At 46.8% G+C, this 22,127-nt stretch overlaps 1 protein-coding gene across 2 annotated transcripts; it reads left to right on the top strand.

Annotated features, from left to right (window-relative positions):
* Window positions 1-2,402: 2,402 nt before the first annotated feature.
* Window positions 2,403-20,269, top strand: bnc1 (basonuclin zinc finger protein 1). Of its 2 annotated transcripts, none has more exons than XM_063481051.1 (5): window positions 2,403-2,689; window positions 10,371-10,473; window positions 12,648-12,883; window positions 15,026-17,085; window positions 18,193-20,269. In XM_063481051.1, exons 1-5 carry the CDS (start codon window positions 2,675-2,677, stop codon window positions 18,995-18,997), a joined length of 3,219 nt encoding a protein of 1,072 aa, XP_063337121.1. In that variant the 5' UTR covers window positions 2,403-2,674; the 3' UTR covers window positions 18,998-20,269. The 2 variants fall into 2 exon arrangements, with proteins under 2 accessions (XP_063337121.1, XP_063337128.1); XM_063481058.1 differs by lacking the exon at window positions 2,403-2,689 and adding an exon at window positions 4,285-4,709.
* The last annotated feature ends 1,858 nt before the right edge of the window (window positions 20,270-22,127 follow it).

The raw sequence follows: 22,127 nt of genomic DNA, 5'->3' as shown, positions 1-22,127 counted from the left end.
CATTAGTTGCATTTTTATCAGTTAGCGAGGCCGCTTGGCGAATTTCTGAATGTCGAGTGGAGCGGGTGTTGCTCGCCTAGAGGTTAGAGAAGCAGGTTTGTGATTGGACGGATGTCAGGTTGAGCTCCTCGCTGGGAAGAATGTGGGTGGGGAAACCGGATGAGTAAAACTCTTCCCTCCCTGCAGCGCTGCAGCTGAGCTACCTTTGAGCAAGGCAGTGAACTCCCACCCCTCTGCTGCTTCAGAGGGTCAGAAGAAGGAAAACGAGATTATTCGAGGAGAATGGCATCAAGAGCCGCTTCGCCGACGGTCTCTGCGCGAGTTCAACCTTAGAAAAAGGAAAAGAGTCAAAGCGAGGTTTCATGCTTTCAGTTTCAAACCCGTCAGGTGGTGCCGCCCCCCCTCCCCGCCCTCTGTCTCTGCACAGGTAGAGCAGACCAGGTGTGCCTGTTTAAACTTGCTGTGTAATTTGTGGATTAGCAGATGCCTCTAATGGCTAAAGTCAGCAGAGCGTTCCCTCTGATGCAGAGAGGAGGAGGGGAAGAAAAGGAAAGGAAAAAAAGTTACTCACACATCACTTGTCGAATTTCTCGCTCCTTCACTCTGTCAATGTTCCTGCGGTGTCAGCACTTTAAAAAAGCTCCTTTTCCACTGTGTGTTCATCGTTTCACACGGAGCTGAGCAGAGGTACGTCAGCCTTCAAGCTGCAGTCACAGGACCTGGACTTGTGCAGCTTCTGGCTAATTTGTGGGCCCAGGTGTGGCCCACGACACACCTGATGTTTGGCCCTTATCAGGTGGACTCGGGTGCAAAAAAGACTGAAAATCAGTTATCCTCACATTTCCACAGATACGGAGACACAAAAAAGGACATTTCATGAAATAATTCAGTAGCTGTTTAGTTTAAAACATCTGTATTTAATGGATATTGTCCTGCAGGTGTCTGAGGTTTGCATCAGCATCATCATGTCACGTGACAGCGATGCGTACCACCTGTGCCGTCGGGTCAAGTTTCTACTGACGAGTTTTTATTGGTGTAGTTTTGCTTTTCCCCCCTCAGCCTCATTTACCTGCACACATGAGACCAGGTGAGCATTTCACCTGTGACTGTCTGTCTCCGTTACCCCAGTTATTAATTAATAGTAATAATAAATCATCAGAGGTTCTTGGAGGTAGTTTTAAATTTAAATCAGATTATTTGAGCCATCAGCTGATGCTCACTGGGTCGATTAGACCTTAGAAAAAGGAAGAAAAGAGGAAACTGATGTAAGAAGTGTTAAATATATGTAAAAAGGTGATCTCACTGTTGTTTATTTAGTAATTCCTCTGAGAATAATTGGCTCACAGTCGGGATACATGTTTATGAGAATATTTGCTCCTAAATATTCCTACAGCGGCTGCTGGACATGGTTTAAATCTGGAGTTTAATGTTAAACTTGAGGTTACATATGTGTGTGTGCATCATACTGCAAATGTTTAGATTTTATTATGGTTTAAGAGCTGTGCTGTTTTATTACAGGTGTTTCCCATATAAAAGCAGCCACATTCTTTCAGTCCCACCAACATTTTGGCCCCAAATTTTCAAACTCTGAATAATCGCTGTGTGACTCTCCTCCCGCCCGCCTTCACACCTTTAGACAAAGCTTAGGTAATGATATGTTTTCGTTATTCTTTTTGATTGCACAGCATCTCCTCAAAACAGAAGAGCGCTCGACTGTATCGGAGAGATCTGCCGCCCTCGGCCCGAGGTGCACGTCTTCCTCCCGGTAACACAGATTCGGTTTTCGCCATGTGCGGCGTCCCCCCCGTCTTCCTGAGAAACGCTCGGCACAGACACTTACGCATTCCTGACGGCACAAGGCATAACTTGTTACGGAGGCCGTTCACAGAGCTGCGTTAAGGTGAATCCAGACGCGCACACTGGGCTGTGTGCAGCGAGAGGGGCAGCGTTGATTTAGGGCATTACTCAGACGGAGAGGGGAGAGAGAGGGGAGAAAGGGAGAGTCTCCCCTGACTGCATTAGGAGAGCCTCCAGCCTTTGTGATTCCTTTTGATCAAATCTCTGTGAAAGATGAGTGTCATGCCCTCTTCCAGCCAGCTGTGAGGGGACTGCCCTGTGACTCTGAGGGGGGAGGCATGTGTGTGTGTCTGTGTGTGTGTGCGCACATGTGTGAAAGAAAGGCATGCGCACCTCTGTGCGTGCACGTGTGAGTGTGTGTCTGTGTTTGTGGGATTGGGAGGGAGCAGGCAGCTCCTGAGGTGAGAATGCCGAGTAGGAGGATCTCATTCCAATCCCCTGTGCCCAGTTTCAACACACACACACACACACACACACACACACACTGAACATCTTGAGTAGTTTAGAGCGAGTCCGGCATTAGAGGAGAGAAAGCAGAGGAGGCGTGTGTGTGTGTGTGCAGTGAGAGTAAAAGCACAGGGACTTCTTCTTCTTCTCTCTGTTTTTTGTTCGAGTGGTGGCGGCTCTGTGTGTGTGTGTGTGTGTGTGTGTGTGTGAGGGAGAGGAGCACATGTGTGTCTGCTGTTGAAGGAGACGCTGCTGGGTGTGATGGCTCTTTCGCGTTAGTACTTGTGCGGACAGGAGAGTTGGAGGCAGTTGTTTTGTGGGACTCGCAGGGAATGGCAAACTCGGCGGTATCCCTGGAAACATCCGACTAATGACAATGGCTGAGGTAAGAGCGCTTCGCCACCGTCCTCCGTGTGCCGCGGCTCGTCTCGCACATCATCAGGACGCGATTAACAAAGACGGGCTGGATGGAGTTGTGCCGACCGGGGTGACAGGCGCGTTGGGTTGTTGAATGTAGACGTTCAGCGTGTCCTGATCCTGTTACTGATCGGGCAAAAACAGAAAGGTGGTCTCGAGCTGATATTTAGGGTTTCTGTTATCACACGGGCTCTGTGTGGATTTTTACACTTTACTCCTTCAAAGTAAAGAATTCATGCCAGAAAAACTTTGTTTAAACTCCTTTAATAAGTTTAAAAATGTGAAAATGAGCAGCTGTGCAGGCGGAGAGTTTAAATTCACAGAAAGATGATTTTAAAGTTTTTGAAACTTTCTTTCGTGGCATGTGTGCATCTCTGACTCGCTCTCAAACACTTTGATGGAGACGTTATGTTCTTCACTCCGACAATCCAAAGAGAAAACAACCCGGATGAGTCGAATTCTGCACTTCATGAAACACGATTCACTTCTTTTGTTCGCCGTTTCTTCCTCTTAGATAATATTCTGCATTCGCCTTTTTCTCTTCTTTGAATTTATTCTAAGGTGCTTGATTTCTGAGGCACTGAGAGGCCTGTTTGTGTGTCTGTGGGTTTGTTTGCAGAGTGGCGTGGCCTCTCGCCGCCTCTCGCTGCCGGCCGGGTCCTCGCGGCCGCAGCCTGTCGGAATGTAATTTAAGAGCCGCCTAATGTTTTGTTGCAGCCATCATGTAACAATTAGCTGAGCCGTCTGTGTGGCGGTGGCGGCGGTGGTGTTGGTAGCAGCTCTTCACGCCTGTGTGTGTGTGTGTGTGTGTGTGTGTAAACAGTTTAAACAGCGTGGGTTTATGCCCCGTTAGCGGTTTCACTTACACACTGGTGTGTGTGGAAAACGATAAGTGAGCGTGGAATAACTAACTGTTATTAGCTGAACTGTCTGACCTCATGTTTGAAATACGTTGACATAAATCAGCTGAGATTTGAGGACATAATCAGTCACACACCAGAATAATAAAAAAGCCTTTACGCCTCTCGAAGGTGCGAGGAGCAGATTTATAGCTGCGACATTCTCTTTTTATTTTACAGCAGAATAAAAAAAGTGGAAGACAAATAAAAACTGTAAGAATGTAAATTCTTAGTAAATTACACTCATAGTGTTATTGTGTTTGCGTCCACACACACTTTGTTCCTCTAACAGGTTGCTTTTCTGAGGAGGCCATTACGGCGATTCAGATTTATTTGTGCGTGAGGCAGAAATGCGAGTCGATCGGCCCTCGGTGACTTTTCCTCTCGTCCTCTCTTTATTCCGGCTGCTCTCTCGCTCTCTCCACCTTTGTTTCCCTCTGTAGCTCCGCTGCTTTCTGCGGGTGTCTCTCTGCTCTCCTCCAGCGCTGCAGGGCAACAGACAGCGATTCACAGCGAGTGCCCCGGCCTGTTTTTATAGGGCTGCACTTTGCTTTGTGTGTCTTTATATATAAATGTGTGTGTGTGTGTGTGTGTGTGTTCCAGCCTCATCAGCTTCATTAGCTTCACGAGGGTCCATCCGTGAGAGGATGAGGGGCGGGTGGGGGTATCTGTGTGTATCTGCTCCAGCCTTTTACCCCCTTCAGCGTCTCCTTGAGCTGCGATCCGCCCCTCGTGGCCCCCGTCCTACCCCCCTAACACACACACACACACACACCGCCCCGTGCTCTGCGCTGCCACCAAAAGGCTTGTGAGGATTTGTCAGCCAGATGTGACAAGATTGTCAAGAGGCGGCGAGGAGAGAGGGAGATCTGATATTAATCAGAGCGTAGCTGGGAGCCAAACTCCCTCAGACTCGGTGTACTAACATGTTCCCCTCATTTACTCGCTCTGCGAGCCAAACACTCCCTACGAGTTCCTAACGGGGAGCCACGAGCTCCAGGAAGCCAACCAAACTTTGGCTCGCCTCCTTCTCCTTCATCTCTTTGTCTGTAGAGAGGCCGCTCTTCTCCTCCTCTCATGGATCTGCAGGTAAAGATCTTTTTTTGTCTGCTCCAGTGTTCAAACATGCGCTGCATTCATGTGTGTGATTGATTGCTGGATGAGTTTGAAATAACGAGTGTTTCACGCTGTCTTTGGGCTGTATGGAGTCCTAATAGGCTCAAACGCAGCCTGTCACTACTTGCACTCGCCCGGGCTTTTCCCGGGTTTGTCTCCTCCTGCTCAGGACCGGCCGCTGTCTTCCACAAACACTTCTGCTTTCATTTAAGGGAATTTTAAAAGCTGTGCTGATGTGCAGTCCACCCTGCGAGGAGGCTGGACGGTCCGACAGCTGAGGGTTTGTTTAAAGTTCACATTTTTGATTGTTCTGGGTGATTTTGTTTTTTTAATTTCTTATTGTCAGCTGCTTCCTCGGAGCAGGGAGACGAAATCAGAAGCTCGTGTATCCTAACCTCACTGTAACTAACGCTTGTCATCAATAAAGACTCAACTACTGGCTGTCACACACACACACACACACACACACACACACACACACACACACACACACACACACACACACACACACACACACACACACACACAGGCTGTGTCCGTGGTGAGGTCAGGTGAAGCTGCAGGTTTTGGTGCCGTGTTGGTTTCACTGGTGGGAGATAAGCGAGCGGTACCAGGAGCACGGTCCTCCCTCCGAATTCCTGACTGATACTGTGTGTGTTGGCTTCTATCAAATATTCATTACTCTGTGTGTGTGTGTGTGATTTTTATTAAACATGCATGGATGCTGCTGGTTAATTTCAAAGTAAAACTTCACAGTTTTCTGAATGAGTCGCGTTGGTCTCAGTTTTTAGTGACCAAACTGCTGCTGTGTCATTTTTTTCCTTCATAACTTTAATGTCTGAGAGATAAAATTATATTTGAGCATTTCTGCAGTTTTGTGAGCGTTTTCTGTTTGAAGCCATATTAGAGAAGGAAAATGTCGTGTTTGGAGAGAAATTCTTACTTTGTCTGAAAATCCAAACTGTAAAATTTAATGATGTAAAACAGAAAAGTGAAAAAAAATTCTCATGCCATCGATTTGTGGATCAGATTTTTTCTGCTTGGATAAACAACATCAGTCATTTTAATTTGAAATAAAAATCCAATGACTGTGTTTCGTATTAAACGGCATTATTAATTTTTATGAAGAGATCAGTTATAAACCAAACAACAGGTTTGAGGAGGATTTACTCGAGCAGTGTTTTTACATTTTATCTCTCATAATGAATCTAATAAGTGTCAGTAAACAGTGTTTTCTGAATAAACTGCTTCGTGGTTTGGATGTTTGTTGGCGCTCGTGATAAATCCTAAAAATAAGAATAATAAATGATGATCTTTCTTTGATTTGTTGTTTCCAGCGTGAAGAGGAGAAATAAATTCTGGCAGCTCTCGGTGGGTTCAAGGATGTTTTCGCCAAGAATTTATCAGTTTACACAAAAAAAGTAAAGCTGAGGGATATCTGTGCCGAATCGCAGACGATTTCTTCATGCACACTTCCTGTTTTTATCCCCTCTGTGTAATCGTCGCGTTAACTGATTAATGGCTGACAGTAAAATGTGATCCCTCGTACTTGGCCGTCAGTCTCTCCCTTTTCCTCGCAGCTCTTTGGCAGCAGTCAGAGTCGAGCGAGCTGCTGCTAATTGATTAGTTTTCCAGCGCATTAGTCCAACGTGTCCCCGTCCATCCCCGCACGGCCCACGTCCAAGCAGCTGTTCGCTCCCGCGAGTCTCCGAGGACGCGGACATATTTTAAAGAGTTTATTTTAAACGCCAGAGAGGACGATGTCATTTTCTTTCTCTTTGTGTGTGTGGCTGCAGCAGTGGACGCACACATGATGTTCCAGCTTCTTCTTTTCTTTCTGCGTCTGGCCTTGAAGCCCTGTTTGTGTTTTATTCCACGTCTTTTTAAGACGCGGTGGAGCGAGAAAGCAGATCTGATCACCAGGAAGCAGCTGCGTTTAAAGCTTTTAATAATTCTCATAAAAGTGTCAGTCTTTGTAACGGCGACGCAATAACGTGCGCAGGTTAACCCGAAGCCAGTAAAATCCAGTGAACCCCGCTGCTGAGCGTGGAGAGATTTCACATCGTCAGAGTATGGATGCTGTTTTATGGCATACTTACCTCCACCTCCTCCTGCTTCTTCTTCTTCTTCTTCGCCTCTCCCTTTTGTCTTGTCCTACCCTCACCTCCTCTCCCTCCACGGCCTCCATCCCACACACGGCCTCAAACTAAATGCTGAAACAAACCGGAAAGACGGCGTCAGAATCAGAACGTGTTTTCACGTTAAAGATGGGAGCGCAAACGTGTCATACGAATGTATACAGAGAGAACCAAGGCTGCATCGCTTCCTTTGATTCTGCATCATTCATGCACCTGTTTGTTTAATCAGCAGAGCTGAGGTGTCATCACACGACCTCGGGATACCTGAGATGTGGAGCAAAGCTCTGAGAGTGGAAGTTGATTTTTCTGTGAATGAGAGGAACTCGCATTAAAGTGTTCACGGTCGCTCACCCGGTGCAGTGAAATGAATGCGTCCCCTCCTGACGACAGCGCGCTTTCGTTTTGTCGTTTATTCGATGCCCCGTGCTGTCACGGTGCTAATCGAAGACGTGTAACGTGGCGGAGGAGGCGGAGGCGGGGGGTGGGGGTTACACTGTTGTACATTGGCGATATAAAGAAAGTGACACCGTGTTAACTTTAGCTTGAAGAAGTCTGACGGGGACGCATCATTTTGTGCAATTAGTCTTCTTGTCAGTGGCGTCATTGATGCGTGCGAGCAGCTGCCGCTTTGTTGTGACAACAGCAAAGAGAAAGGGATGGTTGCGGCGGCGGGGAGGGGGGCGGAGAGTTGGTGGGTTCTTCTCGGTCACTGAGAACGGCGGTAGCAGTGGCCTGCCCCGCGCTGCCATATTTCCTCCTCCACCTCTTCTTCTTCTTCTCAGGAACTCATGAAGTGACTCGCTAATTAAGATAAACGACTCCAAGCACTGGAATGTGTGTGTGTGTGTGTGTGTGTGTGTGTGTGTGTGTGTGTGTGTGTGTGTGTGTGTGTGTGTGTGAGAGAGAGAGACTGAGATGTGTATTAGGGGGGGCAGCAGCAGGAGGTGTGTGTGCACCCACAGCGAGACGGGATTAGACTAATTGGGCCGTGTTGGGTCTCGGCGCTCTGTAATGATGGGATTATGTTGCTGAGAGATGAGCAAAGGGGTTTTCACACCTCGCCGCTGTCCCGAGGAGGCCGCCGTGGTCCTCGGGAGGTAAAACCCAACATAAGAGGCCGGCGGAGAGGGTGCAGACAGGGCGGCAGATGGGCGTCACGGGGCCGGAGGCCGGAGCTGCCACCCCGCGCACAGGTAGCTGCCACCACCTTGACCTCGGGTCCGTTTATTCGTCCTAACGATGCGAGGTTACCGCCAGGTGAAGGACGAGCCCAGCCTTGAGCGTAGAACTGACTAAACGAGGAGGAGGAGGCTCCTTACCCATCCGCCCACGCTCTTCCTCCTCGTGGAGAGGGACCGGGCTCTGGTGGAGATGAGCATGCTGCTCATGTATACTAAACCCCCGCTGATCATGCATTATAGATGCGGAGGGAGAGAGGTGGCGGAGCGCAGCCACCCCAAGGTTTTCAGCATGTAGCGCTAACAACAGCGGCTTTGATCATAAATCTGATGATGCTCCTCCGTTCAGATATGACTCTTTTTTTTTAGAGAGAGCAGGAAGTGGAGTCATTTTTAGTGTAGGGCTCCTCTCTGCAGGTCGCTGCACAGTCAGCAGCTCCTCAGAAAACTTGACTCATTATTGTCGTCATCACTTCCTGCATCTTCATCCCATTAGCTGAGGAGGTAATGGACAGAGCCCTCTGAACCCTCTGTGCGTGTGTGTGTGTGCGTGTGTGTGTGCGTGTGTGTGTGTGTGTGTGTGTGCATGCGCGCACGCACGCCTGAGGCTGTCATTGATTGGTTTTGTGGTCCAGGTGTGTCCGACCTGCCCGGCAGCCCTGCACACACGCACACACACACACACATGCACACACACACACACACCTGTGCTAACGGGGCAAACCACGAAGTGTTGGGGAGAAATCACCAAAGGCAGTCGTGCTCCTTCTTTCAGTTTCCACGGGCGACTTGACGGTTGTACATTTTTTATGTAGCTTTGTAAGAAGAGCGAAGCTACAACCGCACACACACACACACACACACACACACACACACACACACACACACACACTCTCAGCACTTCTTTTTTTCCTTGACTGCGTACTGAGGTGGAGGTTTGTTGTCAGGGTTCCAGATTCAGATCACATTTGCAATTTTTTTTTTTAATTTAATTAAATTTTTTTGACGCCCAAAATGATCTTCATGTGTTTTATGGAAACACTGACGGATTTTTAAGGCTGGACATAAATTACTCTAATTACAATTAATTGCTTTTCCTGCACAAACACAAAAACGTGTTAAACAGCATGTTTGTGACTCTGCTGATCTGCTGACCACATTATGAAAAGAAGTCAACTTCATCATAAACCATCAGCCAATGATTCAAATAAATAAAGACTAGAATAAAAACATCACGATACCCATACGAATCCAACAGCTAAACAATCGTCGAGCTGGTTTGCAGCACAGGAGGAGTTTGCTGCTAAATCGACCTGACGTGATCCTAAAATTCATTTTAAAAAACAGAAGAAGGTTTTATATATATGTGGCACATTAATATGTGTTATGAACATGTGAATTCAATGTGACACGAAGCACAAGAAGGCTGCTGGAGAGCAGCACAGCTCTCAGGTACAGCGCTCACCTGGTTTCCTCTGCAGCCACCGCATCGCTGCATGGAAAGAAACAAAAAACTGCACAAATAAATACTTTATTATTATTGGTGTTATTGGTGTTATTATTACCACCTGAAGGTCAGCAGAGAGGAGGAGACTCTGAGGGTGACTGACTCGCTGCTTACCTGGAATCTAAAAATAACAATACAAATGTAACAATAATCATTTTATTCACTTGTGTCAGTTTTTCCTTCATCTTTCTTCTCATTAAAAAAAATTGCATTCACTGTAATTTTAAATGTTTCATTTTCACAGTTTTGATAATTTTGCTGATTTTTCGTTTTTGTCACTTTGATTATTTTTACTGCCTTCAACACCAAATATAAATGCAGCACTCTGACGCTTATTATCAGTCAAAGCTGCCATTAAGTGCCTGCCTGTTAATTAATTAGGAACTTTAAAATGTGTTAAATGCTGTTTAAAACCTGCAGCTGATCATCTCCACGCTCTGCTGCTCACATCTGCTTTGGCTTTTCTACCAGTCATTTTAACCCCACACAGGTGTTAAATTACTGGTGATTTTCTGTAAGAAATACATGAAATATTTTTAAATATAATACATGAAATTTATAAAATTACAGAGAGGCCTCGACATCAGTCGTGTCAGGTCTTGATGTCAGGAATTTGGCATTTCCGTTTTTTCCCACATCCAATGTGACTAAACGTGTGAAAGGCCTCTGCAGTGTTTTAATGTAAGGAAAACCGTTCAAAGCACAGGAAAAGAAAACCTGCAGTTTATCTGATTTTATCTGCTTTCATTTTAAAGAATTCTGTGTGTGTGTGTGTGCGTGTGTGCGCGTGTGCGTGCGTGTGTGTTGACAGGCTATCTGCTGCACTTTGGTGAACTGTAACTGTGACAGCTTCAAGCCGGGGAAGCTGAAGAGGAGGCAGTGTGAAAACTGCAAGCATGGCTGGGTGGCTCACGGTAAGACGAGAGTTTATGGTTATTATCAGTCAGAAATCTTTGATTTAAAAAGCTTTCACACTGAAATCTGAATCTATTTATCTGTGTGCCAAAGGAATCAAATTTCTAGTTTGCTGACAGACTCACAAATAAAACCATTAAAATGGAATCAAGAAAGTAGCTTCCTGTTTTTAGTTTTATTATTTTTCAGATTAACTGCAAGTGAAACGTGCAGCTGTGTCCTGTGAGACGATAAGATGTGAGCTGTGTTTAAAAATTAAATAAGAAGAGCAGAGCACTGTTGAAGTTCAGGCACAGTCGGAGGCTTTGAGCATCAGATGGATGCTGTAGTCAGGGAGATTTTACGACCACGCGGCGTTTAAATTTAAACAGAGATGCAACATGAACCTGAAGTGTGGCTGCAGAGCTGCACAGCGTTGTTCACATGGACGTGTTTAAATAAAGTTAGAAAAGACTCAGACTGTGAGCGCAGTGATGACACTGTCGCCTTTACACGTTAAACTGTTTTTTACAGCAGACCCAGGTTAAACATCAGGAACCGTCACAGAGAGAAAACCTGCGTGTTAAACGTAATGGAGTAACCCGCGGCGCACGACAACATGTTTGGCCCTCTGCCTTTGTTGGCGTGCGTGAATCCTGAACTTCATGTTTGCTGACTCAGGAGAAAAAGTGTTGATTTTAATGATGACACAGAACCCTGAGATCCTCCCTGCGGTACATCCCAGTTTACTCCCAGCAGACACCAGCTGAGACATCCCAGTTTACTCCCAGCTGGTGTCTGTCATTCTTCCTCACATAAATAAGACGTTTCCAGAACCCTGCAGACACAATCGGTCTATTTAAAAGAAAATCACAAACAGGATTTAATTCACTAAATATTATTTATGCAGCTTTTTTTTTTTAAAGTAAAAGCACGAAATAAAAAAAAAAACAACATTTTTTGAGTTCTCACAAAGGCCATAAAAGTGTGATTTAAGTACTTAGAGTAACGCCTGGAGTCACCTGAAGGCTTTTTGTCTCCGTCTGTTGGACTCAGATGCTGAACATCCAGATTGTCCTGAGCTCCTGAAAGCTCATCACTTTATTGTGATATCGTCTGAAAATCTGGAGAACTGGAGCCGTTTTCGGATTTAGGTGAACCAAACCTTTAAAAGTCCTTTAGAGTCATCGCTCTGTGGCGTAAACACAGAGGATCATGGTGGACTAACAGGGTGACCGCAGCGGGATTTTAATGATGGCTGAAGCTCTGGAAGTCAGAGTTTACAGAGCGAGAGTCACATTTATTTCCTGTAATTATTCTAATGTGTCCAACACTCCTCATGAATCACCATCATTTTGTGTTCTGATGATTATTTCTGCAAAACAGACTTGAATGCTGCGTTATTCGCTCCAGTTAACATCGTCCAGTAATACCCACTCTGTCATACACACAATATTTTACTTTACAAACACGAAAGTCAAATATCTCTGATTTATGTCCGTTTCATTACTTTCATAGAGCACGAAGTTAGAAGCCAGAGCCAAATTTCTAAAGGACAAAAAAGAGTTAAAATAAAAAGTAAATGACATAAAAATAAATAACTAAAGAAGTTCAATAAATAAAAATCTAAATAAAATGTAATAATACTGAATAAAAATAAGCAAAATTAAGCTATTATAACAAAAAAAGCTAAATTAAAATTTAGTTAAATAAAACGTAAAATAGAAATTATATATTTCTTTAAACTAAATAAATAAGATGGTAAATAGAAAGAATAAAAAGTAAATTAAAAAGTAGTAAAACAATCTAACAGGAAATTGCTCAATGAATGAAAACAAGTAATAATAATAATAAAGATTAAGTTGCTGAGCAAACCGAAGTGCAGTGAACAGATTTTATTTGTTGTCCAATATTTAATCACATAACTAATGAAGATTATTGTTTATTTATTTTTCATTCTTTTTCTTTTGTTCCTGTTTTTATTTGATTTGTTACATTTAGGCCCAAAGATTCGACCGATCAAAAATATATTAATAAACGCTTGAACTCAATTTAATAATGTAAGCGGAGTGAGAGAGCGGACAGGAACGTGAAATGTGAACATGCAGCAGCACAAACACGCATGCAGCACCCAGGCGGAGCTGAACTCTGTGATCTCAGATTAATCTGCTCAAACGTGACCCCTGTGTTTCAGCCCTGAGCAAGCTGAAGGTACACCACATGTACCAGAGCAGCCAGGTGGAGATCGTCCACTCCAATGTGGTGTTCGACATCTGCAGCCTGATGCTGTACGGCACGCAGGCCATCCCCATACGCCTCAAGATCCTCCTGGACCGCCTGTTCTCCGTCCTGAAGCAGGAGGAGGTGATCCAGATCCTGAACGCGCTCGACTGGACGCTGCAGGACTACATACGAGGATACGTGCTGCAGGTGAGCGCTTAGGACTGCAGAAGCCTCGGCTGGTGTGCACGACATTTCAGGAACGGTTTGACTGAACACGTTAGCGTTCAGCAACGATCTGCGGCACGATGCCACCTGCATGTGTGGCTGCCTGGAGTCAGCTCATCAGTCAGGGGAGCAGGGATTCGATGATCAGGTTCACAAAGTGATCGTGGTTCACGTTTGAATAGAACAGTAACCTTGCACATTAAAAAAATGTGTGCCTGATGCACCTGTGGACACCTCATGAGTGACAAATTTAAGGACACCTCTGCTGCATCTGGCTGCAGCTGGAGAAGCTCTAGAAAGGCTCTGTGAGTGAGAAAGAGGCCTTCTATCGTCATCAGTTTAAGACTTCAGTTTAGCTGCCTCCAGGGTTTATCCTAAGCTAAGCTCAGCGCTCTTCTACAAAGAAAAGTTCTATAAAAATTAATTTAATAATTTTACAAAAGAAATCACGATGGGGGACGTTGCTTTATTGCTGATAGCCTCAGACTCTCCTTACAGTCGTATTCTGAGTGTATCAGCCTGTTTCTTTGTTAATCGTAACCATTTGATAAACACAGACATGTTCTCTCTCACCACAGCCAATCACAGCAGATGGCCCCGCCCCTCCCTGAGCCTGGTTCTGCCGGAGGTTTCTTCCTGTTAAAAGGGAGTTTTTCCTTCCCACTGTCACCAAAGTGCTTGCTCATAGGGGGTCATATGATTGTTGGGTTTTTCTCTGTATGTATTATTGTAGGGTCGACCTTACAATATAAAGCACCTTGAGGCGACTGTTGTTGTGATTTGGTGCTGCATAAATAAAGTTGAATTGAATGTTATGTAGCTGGTAAAAATGTTAATTTAATTAGTTTAATTAGAAAGCTGTTGGATTCAGTTTTGTTGTGGCCAAAATCTCTTTCGGGGAAACCTGAAATAATCATCTACAACTTTGTGTACTGCATGTTTTTTGAGTGCATGGAGGAGATGAGCGTCTGTGAGACAAGAACGATTATTTCTGATATTATTGGACATGCATTACGACACAATATCAATGCATATTTTTAAATATCACGCCTTCATTTCCTCCTGTTTTTCCAGCATTTTGTGGACAGGTTGTGTTCAGACTCAGTTTTTTGGCCGCCGCAGTGACGAAAAGCAAAGTTAAAACACTTTCCTGGATAGACGTGTGAGCAGGACACCTGAGAAACACCACCGCAGCCGGCGAGTACATGAAGGGAGAGACTGAAGGAATTTCTGAGGAAGGCGAGGGAGGAGGGGTAGTCAGAAAATCATGGTTGACGACAGGCAGGAAAGGGCGGGGTGTGCCACGGCAAAGCGATGCCACAAGATGGTACCCCGCCGAGGAGGTATCACCGGGCTCGGGGAGGTCTCCGAACTGCACCCGGTACATTTGTAAACATTATGTCTTTTGCTCCAGATTTCCTCTCAAGCCGGCGCCAAGCCGGCCGGGTCCGAGGCTGCAGGCGCCATGTCAGGCGCGCACACAGATCTCACTTCGATTAGTACATCATCAAGTATTCAAGCTGGGCTGCGTTTAATTCATGTTAGCTCATCTAATGGCGAACGTAGAGTCAGAATCCTCGACAGGCACCCAATGAATGCTCTGTGATGAAATATTAATCGCGGTTATGGCACGAAGCCGCTCCTCACTTTCAAAGACCCCCAAACTCACATGTGATTACAGCCGGGCTGAGGGAGAGAGGACCCGCTTGATCAATGCACGGCGCCTTCTGCTCACCCCCCCTCGCCGCAGATATGTGTGTGTGGTATGTTGTGCACGTATTTATTTGCGCTCGCCTTTGGGAGTGTGCGCGTGCGTGTGTGTGTCCTGCCGATGCAGAGCAGGCACATCCACATGATTTAAATGAAGAGAAATGACCTGCGAGATGAAGCGCTGCGTGTCTGCGTAATGAGCTTTCTCGGGGTTCTGCGCTGCCCGCTCGCATTAACACTCCATCTGATTCCTTTATTTAGCCGCCCTGCCAATCTGCTTTATAAGGTGTGTCGTGCAGCCCACTGTGTGAATATGTATGAGCAAACCAGCAGACACTTTTAATGCCGATGATGAAACCGCTCTCTCCTTTCTTTCTCCTACTTCCCCTGCCCTCTCCTCTCTTCTCTCTGCAGGATGTCGCGGGGAAGGTGTTGGACCGCTGGGCGATCATGACGTTCGAGGAGGAGATCGCCACGCTGCAGCAGTTCCTGCGTTTCGGGGAGACCAAATCCATCGTGGAGCTGATGGCTCTGCAGGACAAAGAGGGCCAGGCAGTGCTGGTTCCCAGCACCCGCACCAACTCCGACATCCGCACGTTCATCGAGCGAAACACCCCCCGCACGGCTGCCAACCTCTCCGCGTCCAAGACCGATAAGATGAGCGGCAACAGCATGCACCACTTCGAGAACTTCATCAACAGCATGGCCTTCATGCTGCCGTTCCAGCTGCTCGGCTCTGTCCCGGCGCCGTTCCTGGGCTCGCAGACGGGGGCGATGCAACATCAGCAGCACCAGCAACATCAGCAGCACCAGCCGCTGTGCCGCGGGCCGATGGAGCAGCAGGGCCAGCGGCAGGACGTTCAGGGGCGGGACGGTCTGCTCAGGGATAATCACCCCTCTCTGTCGCACCCGTCGGAGAGCACGCTGCTCAGCTCCAGCGCCATCTCATTCTCAGCTGACCTCGACCGAAGTGGAGACAAGCTGGCGGACAGCCTCTCCGCCAGCACAAAGATCGAGGCCGAGGACTTCTCCACCAGTGACAATTACTCGGACGGGCCCTCCACACCGTGCACGCCGTCCATCAGCTCCGACGTGACCCAGATGTCACCGGAGAGTAAACTGCGCTCATTAGACAGAAACGGGAGCGGTGGTGGCGTCTCGGGAGGCGTTGCCGGAGGAGGCTCTCTGAAGAAGGGTCGTGTGTTTTGCAACGCCTGCGAGAAGACGTTCTATGACAAAGGCACGCTGAAAATCCACTACAACGCAGTGCACCTCAAGATCAAGCACAAGTGCACCATTGAGGGCTGCAACATGGTGTTCAGCTCGCTGCGCAGCCGCAATCGCCACAGTGCCAACCCAAACCCGCGCCTCCATATGCCCATGAACCGCAACAACCGGGACAAAGACCTGCGGAGCAACTTGTCCGCTGATGAGAGCTCTCAAGGAGAGAAGAGGCCTGAATACGGCACCCCCATCTCCATCTGCTCTGCAGAGAGCCAAAAATCGGTGTCCAGCTACATGGTGAGCCACATGGACTCTGGCTCCAAGCTCCACAGCAGCTCGTTCCCCAGCATGGGCCAAAGCGGCATCCTCTTCCCCAACTTAAAAACAGTCCAGCCAGTCCTGCCTTTCTACAGAAGCCTGGTAACCCCAGCCGAGCTCGCCAACACCCCGGGAACGCTACCCTCGCTTCCTCTGCTGTCCTCCTCTGTGCCCGTCAAACCCATCACAGCCCCCGAGCCCTGCACGACTGACCCGATACCAAAGAAAAAGTCTCGCAAGTCCAGCATGCCAATAAAGATAGAAAAGGAGATGGTGGAGCGAGACGAGCAGGATAAGGAGAGCAGCTCCGAGGATGAGGCTCCCTTACACGGCAGGGACAAGGACGAGTGCGACGGTAACAAAGAGGAAGGACGTCTGTGCACAAGACAAGCTGGGGAGGAGAAGGAAGCCAGAGAAGCTTACCAGGGCAAAGACATGGAGAGAGAGCAAAGTTTGGAGAGAGAAATGACAGAGAGGGAGGACAAAGACGACGGCTCGAGGCTAGCCGAGACCGGCGTCATCACCTGCGCGACCTCCCCCTTCGAAAACAGGCTGATGGACAATCACTGTGACGACAGCTTGCTCTGCCAGGACCCCGACAGCAACACAGAGAGGGAGGACCGCGAGCACGCCCTCAACAAGATGTCAGAACTCAAGTGGGACGACGGCGAGCACAGGCTGACGAATGGCGGCGGCCTCCAGCTCATAGAGAGGGAGGCGTCCGATGGCTGCGGAGATGACTACGGCGACTCGGGGTTATCTCACCTCGATCCCGACGCCGTCCTGCCGCACCACTGTGAGATCTGCAGCAAGAACTTCAAAAACCCCTACAGCGTCAAGATGCACTACCAAAACGTCCACCTGAAGGAGATGCACATGTGCACGGTGGACGGCTGCAACGCCGCCTTCCCCTCCCGCAGGAGCAGAGACAGGTGAGAGGAGCTCAATTTCTCCTCCTGACACAAGTGCACGTTTGAGTATTTTTAAACAACAGTAACTTAAAGTCACGACTCGAAAGTCCAGCCTGCATGTCTGTGCAGCACCACGTCAGGCTTCTGTAATCATGAATCTGTAGGAAACATTAAAAACTGCATCTGTTTGCACTGACGGTGCAGCCGCAGCTGAAAGTGCATCTGCTTTAGCAAACTGTTTCCTCGAGCCTCATCAATCAAAAACAGAGTCGGGGTTTGGCGCTCACTGCTGATTCCCTCACAGGGTAAAGACTGTACGTGTGTGATGACAGCCTGTTGTCATGCTGGCTGCGTCTCACAGATACAGATCGATCCATTTGTACTTATGTAGCACCAAATCACAACAGCAGTCGCCTCAAGGCTCATTATAGTGTAAGGTAAAATATCAAGAGACAATCAGATGACCCCCTATGAGCTAGCATTTGGTGACAGTGGAGAGGAAAAACTCCCTAACAGGAAAAAACCTCGCCTGCTCAGATTCAAGCTCTCGCTCTTTGAAAGGGGACAGTTCAGCATCACCATAGCGACAGAACAGCAGTGTGACCTCTGTGGGAGTTTTTCTTCCCCGGTGTCGCCTACTGCTTCCTCGTAGTCATCACTGACTGTTGGGTCTTTACTGTATAAAGCGACCGTTGCTGTGTTGTATGTTGTGTTTTGGTGCTATATAAATACAGCTGAATTGAACTGAACTTCCATCAGCTAATAGCAATTCTACATTTCTGAAGGTGGTTCTCAGATACTTTGTACCCAAACCACACCAGAGGGCTAAAAACGCTGCCCTGTGTTAATGTTTGTGGAAAACAGCCACCATGTCACCTGAAATCTTGTCACCTTGTTTTGATTATATTGTTAAAAACACTGAAGACACTTTTTATCCGAACCTTCCAAAAGTGATCCAAACTCGGATACCCTTCTCTCTCTCAGTCCGATGTGCACTCGGATTCAAACGGACGCTCGTCACTCTTTGTGCAGCTGCAATAACAATAAATGTTTCCGATGAAATTTTGGGGTAAACAGCTGTAAACTGACTGAAACACTCACAGTGTAATTTTTGTTTTTCACCCGCAGACACAGCGCCAATCTGAACCTGCACCACAAGCTGCTGACCAAAGACTCCTTCAGCCCGGCCAACGCCCTCTACTCTCACTCCTCCCTTTGTCGAGACAGAGACTGTGCCGGGCTGGAGTACTGCCAAGAGCAGCGGGACCGAGACCCGCCCCACCGGGATCCGAGCGGCCAGACCTCCGTCATCTTCCGAGGGCACAACCGCATGGGTCTGGTCTTCCCGATGAGCAAAATGTCCACGGCTCTGGACAGCGCTGAGGCGTCTCCGGTGGGAGAGACTCAGGGATTGGGAGGTGGGGAAGGCGGCGTAAGTGGGGAGGATGGGGCAGTCCTGGACCTGAGCACCTCCTCCTCTGCCCCGCCTCGTGGCAGCGCTCAGTCTTCCTGGGACTCGGACGGAGCCGGGAGCGAGGAAGGGGAGGGGGCCGAGGAAGACGAGGAGGAGGCGCTCCCCGTGGAGGACAGCGATGAAAGCTGCGATGGGATCGGCGTGGGCAGGCCCGGGGGCGACGAGCTTGCACTCGAAGGGGGGAGGACCCTGGGCTGTGGCGAGGGAGGACAAGGAGGGCTTCAGGGAGGTGGGGGTGGATCTCCAATAACGTGCCACGTCTGCCAAAAGGTCTACAGCAACAAGGGCACATTCAGAGCCCATTACAAGACTGTCCATCTCAGACTTCTTCACAAGTGTAAAGTCCCCGGCTGCGACACGTCGTTCTCCTCCGTACGGAGCAGGAACAGGCACAGCCAGAACCCGAACCTCCACAGGAACCTGGCTGTTAGCTCGGGTTCCCCCATGGAACAGGAGTAGGGCTCTGACCTCAAAGGCCAACATTTACTTTGTCCAAGTTGTTCTTTTGTCGTTTTTCCTGGGCGCGTAATAAAGAAGGCTCACCCGTTAGCACTTTTGAAACATCACGCCGTCATTCATCCGTTACTTTAGGCGAGAAAGGGACGAGCAGAGAGGAAACCAAATCCATTTAAAACAACCAAAACCTGCACAGGTCAGCCAGTTGGTTTCAGTGTCGTGTCGTGCTGATTTATTTTGGTTTGCCTTTGAGCCCTTTAAAAAAAAAAATCATCCGTGTGGACTAAAGTTTTCCTCGTGTTGTCGAATCCTGCAAGTGTTTTTTTCTCTTCCAGTGTTTCTGTCGTCGGACGTCCACGTCTGCCCCGTGAAGCCGTAGTGAAGTAACTCCTACACTCGTCGTTTCACTCGTTCCAGCAAAACTCTGTTGAAAAGCTATTGTGTTGTGAGGTAGAACAATAAGTTATTGTACGGTGTTTCTATGATCTGTCTTCACTGTTCTCTTTGTTGCAAACTGCTAATGTTGACCAAAGATTTTTTCTCAGTTCACAGTTGTGTATGTGTGTGTGTGTGTGCGTGCGTGCGTGTGCGCGCGTGTGTTTGTGTGTACGGACCCTTCGTGTTGTGGGAGGGGTTATGCAGTATTAAGAGGTCCGCCCGGTCTTCGCTCACCTTCATCGTTTTTAACAGCAGTATTCAGGCGTGGGCGTGGCCTAAAACAGTAAAATATATAGAAAATGTTGACTGAAAGGGTGAAATCCTGTTTTTTGTTGGTGTTTTTGTAAAGAAATGTTCTCACGCAGCCAGACTTGATATTGTTCGCGTGGTTTCTTGCAGTAACCTCACCGACTGGACAAACGGCAGAAAGATGCCACCTCTGGAGGCAGGAAGGATGTACTGTGAAAGAGTCAAACACTGAGAAATAATCAAGAAAAAATGCAGTTTCTGAATCTGGCCCCTTCCCCTGAGCACACCTTACACAAAGAGCTGGAAACAACATGTTTGAGCTGTAGATTCTGTGAATAATTTGTTCTGAAAGACACCAAAAGAAAAGAAGCTGTGTAAAATGGAAGAATTTCACCACTAACATTACGTTTCTTTACGTGAACATAAACACTGTGTTGTACATTCCTGATTTGGTTTACTGTTCTGGTTTTGCTCGGTGTTCTGCATATTTCCTTTCAGTCTGTATTTAAACGCGATGGCTCAGATTTAAGGTCGCACTCGTTTGTTGTTTGGATTTGTTCATATTAAAAAAAGAGCAAAAACCGAGACATGTGGATAGATGTTCATGTTTCTTTTGAATTAATGTTACAATATTCATTCAGTTAAATAAAAAGCCATATGTTTGCAAGACTCCAGTCACTTATTTTGAATTCCTGCATTAAAAGCATGTCGGTCTGTACGCTGCACAAAGCTTTTCATCAGGTCACTGAAAACTACTGTTAACGAAACAAAAGATTAGCTACTCCACATCCACTGCCGTCTGCGACGTCCTTCGGTTATGACGGGAACTCTCTGAAGAAATGAAGAAATAGTAGCAAACTTTATAGTAATAACCAGGAACAAGTAATTAACTGTAAATTCTGTTAATTCATGTAATATTTTAAAATCAGAAGAAAAAAACTGATTCAGTGTGACTTTTTTCTGCATTAAATCTCAGCTAAATTATAGCGCGTAGCTGCAAAATGCCAGTGTTAAATTGACACTACAAACGTGTCTGTATGTGTCCACTGTTGGACACGTGTTGATTTTCAGTGGAAAATAACTAAAAATGCTCGTAGTTTGTGGACACATGTAGACTCTGCTCTACTGGCGATTTAGCAGTGTGTGACTTGTAAACATTCAAAGATTGAAAGAGCTGTTTTGTGGCATATAGCTATGAATACAAAGTGAGAGCGCACACTGGACCAGACTCATGAAGCCTGATTTTAGGCTTCGCTCCCCTGCTGACTGTTGGCGTCTGTGTGATGTCACAGCTCAGCCGACGGCAGACGCAGAGGGAAGGTGGGAGACTGAAATAAACAGAAAAAAGCCAGTTTAAAATATAACAGCAGCAGTAAAATCAGTGAAAAATGTGAAATTATACAAAATAAAGTTTTTTCAAATCATGACAACAGTCGACTTTAGGTGCATTGAACGCTAAAGATGGCTTTTATACAGCGCTTTTCTACTCTGAGTACTCAAAGTGCTTCATTCCCATTCATCATTCACACAAAAAAGTGTTTTCTGTCTACCATTCACACACAACCTGGGGTTAGTGTCTTGCAGCCGGGGATAAGCCATTCAGACGACCCCCTGTGAGCGAGCACCGGCAACAGTGGGAAGGAGAAACCTCCGGCAGAGCAAGGCTCTTTTTTGCTTCTCCTGTGTAAAGCATCCTTGCTTTTCTTGAAAGGTGCCATAACAATTTAACAAATGATTATTATTGTTATTATTAATATTATTATTAATACAGACCGTATCAGTCTATAATGTTTATACAAACTAACAGGAACAGCTACTTAATTTCATAATTTACATTTCAATTGAATCAATTAATTTCAGGTAATTAAAACACCTGACCTGATGCACTTACCTGTCCAGCTGTCCACCAGCTCAGGTACCTCAGGAGGATTCAGCCTGGAGACTCCCTGCAGTGAGACAGCGCCCCGACCCACAGACTCTCCCTGACTCTTTATTCCTATTTTTATTAAATCAAACATTTTGCACCCCAGTGGTCGGGTCTTTGTGAAAGAAGAAGCTCAAATGTGCTTGAATATGATTCATTTACGTATTTATTGTTGTTGTAATTCACAGTTACAGTAGGATTGTTCTTTCTCCACCTTGGTGTCAGATGGATGACTGTATATGTAAACTCTTATTATATCATACAGCACACAGCAGCACACTGTGAGATAACAGCGGGGAAAGGACAGAGAACTGTGTGACACGCTGAGATTTGACTAATTACAAGGAACATGAATATTAAATGTGTTTATATGTATAAAAACAGACACGTCTAAACATAAAAACTGCATTAATACGATGAAAGGGTCAGTTAGAAACATGCACAGTGACCTGCGCTCTAACAGCAGATTTCTGCACACGCAGGACGGAGAAGCTCCTGTTACACAAACAGTGGAAAATATAT

The sequence above is a fragment of the Pelmatolapia mariae genome, linkage group LG1 (assembly GCF_036321145.2).
Source record: "Pelmatolapia mariae isolate MD_Pm_ZW linkage group LG1, Pm_UMD_F_2, whole genome shotgun sequence".
NCBI lineage: Eukaryota > Metazoa > Chordata > Actinopteri > Cichliformes > Cichlidae > Pelmatolapia > Pelmatolapia mariae.
The sequence above is the reverse complement of the archived record's forward strand: the minus strand, read 5'-3'. Positions and strand labels throughout refer to the sequence as shown.